Below are 6,602 nucleotides of genomic sequence, written 5' to 3'. Positions count from 1 at the left end.
AGTTTTAAATACTTTAGAAAATTAAATCAAATAGAAGGATATCGTATAATTTTTATCCAATTTTTGATTAATTAGATAAAAATTAATTAGATTTTTTTATAAAATTTTAATTTATTGTAGGGGTAAAATAGTAATCCAACTTTGAGGTTAAGATATTCCCACTTTTAGTAATATATGATATATATTAAAGTCTGAGCCAAGCATTTATACAAATGAACCCATCAGAAAATTATAATTCTATAAATAGGTGGAGGAAAGGGATTCAATTGAATCTCCCTATCGGAAAATTATAATATAAATAGGCAAATATGACTTTTGATTATATATAAACAGTTGAATCCCGCTATCCAAAGAAATATTCTAGTATGTAATGAGAAAGAAGGTTCAAAAGCTTTCCTTAACTCAAACAGAGTTATACAACAACCACAACATGTCAGTGTAGTCCCACAAGTGAGGTCTCATATAAAAATTCTTACACACACCAAGTTAGTCCGAAGAAGTCGTGTCCACCCCAGACATCTGCAACGTCCTCCTTTGTTATTCTAATACGGAAGAACTAAAAGAATGATCCATTCGGTACCATGGGCAGGCAGCTTTTGCTGTTTGCAAAGAATGATAAACATAGCATACCACCTTCAAATATCAATCTAGATATACTTGAGCATGTCAGCTATAGAATTGGTATAGTATTCTGGTTTAACTTCTTTGGATAAATCTTCATAATTTGATTCATTTGTTACACCTGCAAATCATAGAAGCAAGGACGATTTCTTGTTTAGCGTAGCTATTATTGGAAATTGAATCGACTACTTTAAAACAAGTCGAGAAAAGGGTTAAATTTGCTCTTGTACTATCCGAAATTGTTCAACTTTGCCCTCCGTTTGAATTCTGGTCTAATATTATTACCTTTGTCGCTAGGAAAAAGTCTTGTTTTTGGCCCTGACCTCTAACTGAAGCTCCAACATGGATATGTGGAGTTCATTCATTTCATGTTGGAGCTCCGTTAAAGGCAAGGGCAAGTACGAGACGATTTGCTAATGAGAAGGGCATGAATTGACCAAAAAGTGTAACGAATGGCAAAACTGAACAATTTCGGATAGTACTAGAGCAAATTTGGACCTTTTCCAAAATAAACGAGGAAATGGAGAGGATTCGTATACCTGAAAATACAAGGAGAGTTCTACACCCGGCATTCTGTCCAAATAGAATATCGGTGTCCAATCTGTCACCCACCATGCACATCCTGGATGTAGTGATGTTATACCTGTTGAATGAGAAATGGCACCAATATTAAGTTCGCAAAGAATTATGCAACTCTGAACTACCATGAAGTGCTTTTTCAAACATATCGTTCATAACTAGCTTTCTCAAAAATAGGTTTATATGCTAAGCTGCATATAAATTTCTTACTTCTGCAATAGAAAATCCATCAGAAAAGTCGATGGCTTCCCAACTGTAATAGGCTCTTTTTGGGTTGTCCCGCATATTGCAGCAACCATACATCCCGCACCTATGGTCACAAGCAAAAAGATCATTAGTAAAGTAGCAAGCTTTTGCAGAATACTCAAATGTAAAATCAATCTTTATTGGTGCAATGAAAAGGCACTAAAAGTGATATTTACCAGGCCACTCTTGAAGATCAGTTAAATGTCCCACTGCATCACGATTGGTCGCAATAAAAAGGCAACCAGGATTCTCACGGATGCAGAGAGTTCCATACCTACACGCAGCCACCAAGAATGACATTTCAAGGATAAGTTTAGCATCATTCTTTCATACATTTAGTTTACCAAAACTCCCTCGATGACAAACGACTGTTCTCTAAGTGAAGCTACTATTCAAGTTCATCAAAAAGGCAGGCCTTATAAGAGATGATACATACTGTAGCTTATAAAAGTTGATATATTGGTCAAGTCCAACGATTACAGCTCCAACCTGAAAATAGAGATAGCATAATTTGTGCTCAGTATACAATAATCGAGAAGAAGCCCGCATTAGTTATAGAGAATGATGTACTTTACATTCTTATCATGCTCAAAGAGACAATCTGATTTCAGTTCAATATTCTTCTTTCCATCTGCCTGCAAGAATGTCCGAATTCAGCTGCTAAATGTAAAATCTATGCAGCAGCAAAACCTCCGGGGAAGGAGGGGGGGGGGCCCACAGCATTCAACTTACTAAGAATATGAGAGTAAAGAGGATCACATACCGGGCCACCTAGTGCTGTAAAGCCAGCTTGTTCCAGTTCTTCCAGAATGCCTTCCTCACCTATTACATAAACCTGCCAAATCAAGTTCAGGTCTAACCTTTAGATGAGCTGGGACAATGAGTGAGAAGTTAGAGGATAACAAGTCACACTAGACTATGCTTCGACATGCCCTCAATGTGGAACGCTTTTTGGGAAATAAATGAAGACATAAATCAAGCTGCAAAATAAAATTTTGGGCAATGGAAAGAATTTGCATTCAGCTGCACACAGCCCACCATCTCCAATTACGATGGAAGTACGTGAATGAGAAAATTGGAAATCTATTGAAATTTAAAAAAGAAACAAGCAGACTAATCAAGTTTTGGACTTTGAGAATAGAAACGACAAGACTACAATCCCTCATTATAAAAGATATGACATGTTTTCATATGCAAACAATGAACAACAAACTCAGAAAATCTCATATTTTGACATATGTAGAAAGTGATTTAAGTAAAATGGAAAACTCTTAGCACATTGGCAACACAATACTACATGATCCTTGGGATCCAACTTTGCCACTTACTGATGATGCTACGTGTAGTTTAATGGTGTTAACTAAAGGCACTGGATTCTTCCAGTGTATATTAGGAGATTTAGCTTAAAAAGTCTAAAATCCACTAAAAAGTTTTAGCTCATAATCACAATGCCTTTCCGTTTTTATTCCCAAAGTTGTACAACAACATACCCAGTGGACTCCCACAAGTGGGGTTAGGGTTAATAAAGAAAAGAAGTGTTTAGTTTGAAATTTGCTCTCTAAATTGTGTGAGGCAACAAATATAGTTACCCACTGTTGTCACTTGGAGCCATAAATAGAAACCTTCAGTCATCAACAGGACTAAATCTTTCAATCTTTGAATTAAACAGTCTGCATGTGATTTGTTTAGCAAGCAAATTTGTAGTTCAGAAAACTTCTATCCTAATTATCCAACTATTATCCGTGGACAACTAGAATACTACTTCCTCAGAACTCAGATCAGCAAGTTTCAAAGTCTCCTATTGAGATCAACTATGTAGTCATCTACGCCTATTCAGTCCAGTAATATACATCATGTAAGACAGATTTCCCATTCTTAAATTGCACACTTTCCCAACAGTTTGTTTCCTTCCCATCCCAAGAAACAAAATCAAGGGGGGAAACGAAAGAGACTTTGAACCGACATGATAACTGACCTTCTTTTCTCTTGGAAAGTCATTTACTTTCAGATACATTGCTGCTGCAAATGAGGACGAGAATATCTCATCCTGCAGAAACAATGAGAGTTTAGTTTTAAGAAGAATTGATGAAATGTAGTTTTGGTATTTGCAGTACTAATAAAAACTAGAGTGTAAAACCTCATTAACAGGAATTCCAAGGGAGTGGAACTTCTTGGCATATTGCTTTCTTGATTTTGTTGAGTTATTTGTTACAAATACCAGTTTCTTACCCTGCATATAAACATCATTCAATCTCGATATACAGCCAGTTATATAAGCATACGAAATCTACATGAAAGTGAAAACTTTGTTGAGGGCATATGCATCTCAAGATAGATTACACACACCTACTACATGAATTAACCACAGGAAAGCTTAGAACTTTTGGCTGTTATGCATTTGCATCTCAATTCACATCTATATTAACATACAAAATCCACATGAAAGTAACAACTTTGCTGAGGGCATATGCATCTTGATACACACACACCTAGTACATGAACCATCGACAGGAAAGCTTATAACTTTTGGCTGTTCTGCATTTGCGTCTCAATTCACATTTATATGAGCATACAAAATCAACGTGAAAGTAACAACTTTGCTGAGGGCATATGCATCTCGATACACATCTAGTACATGAACCACCTACACGAAAGCTCATAACTTTTGGTTGTTCTGCATTTGCATCTCAATTCACATTTATGTACACCCAGAGTCGTGGAAAGCCATGCTCACAAGAAAGCAGAACAAAGGTAAAAACCAAAATTTAGATTAGCTTTTGGCCATAGATTTTGGATCAAATTTTGAAGATTTATCTTCAAATATTTGTTTGGCCATGACATTTGATTAGATTTTATCTTCAAATATTTTCAAGTTCCCAAACCAGTTTTTGCGACTTCCACTCACAAAACATCAAATTTTTTCCAAGTACAATGCATGTCCAAACACAACTTCAAGTTCCGAAAATCATAACTTCAAAAGATATATAGACTTTGTATATGCATCCGCCACGGAACAGGTAAATATCAATTTTATCTAATTATAGCACAACATATTTGCCTTTAAAAGATAAAACTATTGAGTTTAGGAACAAAACAAGTTCAAATAGATAGTGTTTCCAACAAACCCCAAGTCCCCATTGACCTTCCTCTTGTATCCCTTTATCAAATATTCACAAAACACAGAACCAGAAAAGGAAAAAAGGAATATAAAAAAGAAAGGACAAGAAATACATGAGAGCGAAGCAAGTCGAGTGTCTCGGGGACTCCATCAATCAATTTCTCCCCCTTCCAAATCACACCTACAAAAGGGTAAGAAGAAAATTTCCTAAAAATGAAGAAAACAAAAATCTTTTACAAAAATCACATGATATAACAACAACAACAACAACAATATACCCAGTCTAATCCTACAAGTGTATGCAGACCTTACCCCTATCTTGAGAGGCAGAGAGATAGTTTACGATATACCCTCAAGACAAAATCACTTTATATAACAATAACAACAACATATCCCGTGTAATCACACAAGTGCGGTCAGGGGTGGGTAGACTGTATGCAGACTTTAGGTGGGTTGATGTCACTAAACTAATTGTCTATTATCTCAGAAAGGAAACCTTTCATCTTGATTTCAATTTTCTTCAACAAAGAAACTGACTTTATGAGATAATAAGTATTAGTTGAGTGATAATCTAACAAATCAACTCGAATTTACCCCAACCATGGGAGTTAGAGAGGTCGTTTCTGATAGACCATCCCATTCTTGGGTAAGCTGAAGCGCAACCATCTTATCCACTGAACTTGCTAGAAGCTTAGATAAAAGAATACGTTCTTGCATTGCTTTTTTTGTAGAAAGCTCGACAAAATTACTTGATATAAAAACAACAAGATAGATGGTGTTAATCACATAAGTGGGAGTATATGCAGACTTCACTGGGTTGATTTCCCATATAGTCACTCAACTAATTAGCTATTTTCTCAAAAAAACTACCTTTTATTTTCAATTTTCTTCAACAAAGAATTTAACTTTCTGAGATAATAACTATTAGTCGAGTGACAATATGAGAAATCAACTCAACTTTGCCCCTACATTGGGAGTTAGAAATATTGTTTCCAATAAACCCTCGAGACAAAATTACTTGTTATAACAACAACATATTCAGCTTAATCACATAAGTGGAGCCTGGGGTGGGTAGAGTGTATGCAGAGTTTAACCGGAATTGATTTCTCAAAAAGCCATCTTTCTTCTAAATTTCAAATTTTCACCAAAGAAACAAACTTTTTGAGGTAATAACTATTAGTCGAGTAACAATCTTAGAAACCAACTCAACTTTACCCCTACTTCGAGAGTTAGACAAACTATTTTCGATAGATGCTCGATACAAAATTACATGATATGAAAAGGAATGATACGAATTGGGGGTTTTCTTACCATCGCAATCGAATAGAAATGCATCAACAGAACTGAGAAGCTCCTTAGCATTCTCAACAGACAATGATTTTGAGATTTTTCCATTCATTCTTGCCCTTTGAATCAAAAACTCAAAAATTATTCTTGAACTTACCAAAAATTCCAAAATAAAATAAAATTGAAATCAATGCATAATAATAGGATTTGGAATATTATTGGCGTAGAAATAACACTATCTGAATAAAATAGTGCCAATAAGAAAAAAGTGAAATATTCTCACTGAAAAAATATTCGAATTTATATAGTTTTAAATTGGAAGGTGGATAGCTAACATCATTTTATTTATCAATAAATACTAAAACGTGTAAAATTAGAAGAAAAATAAAATACTATTTTGCACTTACATCTAAGATCCAAAACGATCTATGAGAGGGGTTGTTTACGTGGTAAATAAGGATTGTAAATTTGAATTCTTAAGAGAGAAAAGAAGACGTGAGCTTTTAGGAAAAGCTCGAGGATTATTACATTTGTGAGAAGGTGTGAATAGCATGAATAAAAATAAGAGTTTGTTTGAGTTAGTTGATTAAATTTTGTTGAAATTCATTTTTATGTGTTAAAACTAATTTAGCTAAAATTAAGGGGGTTATTCGTAATTTAGTTATAGCATAGGGATGTAAATGACAATAATATCAATAATAATATATTAGTGTAATACTATAGGGGGGGGGGGGGGTGGGGGGAGCCGGGG

At 34.9% G+C, this 6,602-nt stretch overlaps 1 protein-coding gene across 1 annotated transcript; it reads right to left on the bottom strand.

Moving 5' to 3' along the window:
• Positions 1 to 368: 368 nt before the first annotated feature.
• LOC102596229 (phosphoglycolate phosphatase 2) lies at positions 369 to 6,364 on the bottom strand. Its single transcript, XM_006350186.2, has 12 exons — positions 6,259 to 6,364; positions 5,876 to 5,970; positions 4,678 to 4,745; positions 3,584 to 3,676; positions 3,422 to 3,493; positions 2,210 to 2,281; positions 2,022 to 2,081; positions 1,883 to 1,935; positions 1,623 to 1,720; positions 1,411 to 1,510; positions 1,161 to 1,264; positions 369 to 742 (listed from the first exon to the last, which is right to left on the bottom strand). Coding segments are annotated over exons 1-12 (912 nt in total). The 5' UTR covers positions 6,261 to 6,364; the 3' UTR covers positions 369 to 647.
• Positions 6,365 to 6,602: the final 238 nt, after the last annotated feature.

Source organism: Solanum tuberosum, unplaced genomic scaffold (assembly GCF_000226075.1).
Source record: "Solanum tuberosum cultivar DM 1-3 516 R44 unplaced genomic scaffold, SolTub_3.0 scf00118, whole genome shotgun sequence".
In the NCBI taxonomy this organism is placed as follows: Eukaryota; Viridiplantae; Streptophyta; class Magnoliopsida; order Solanales; family Solanaceae; genus Solanum; species Solanum tuberosum.
Note: the sequence above shows the minus strand (reverse complement) of the source record. Positions and strands in the feature narration are given on the sequence as shown.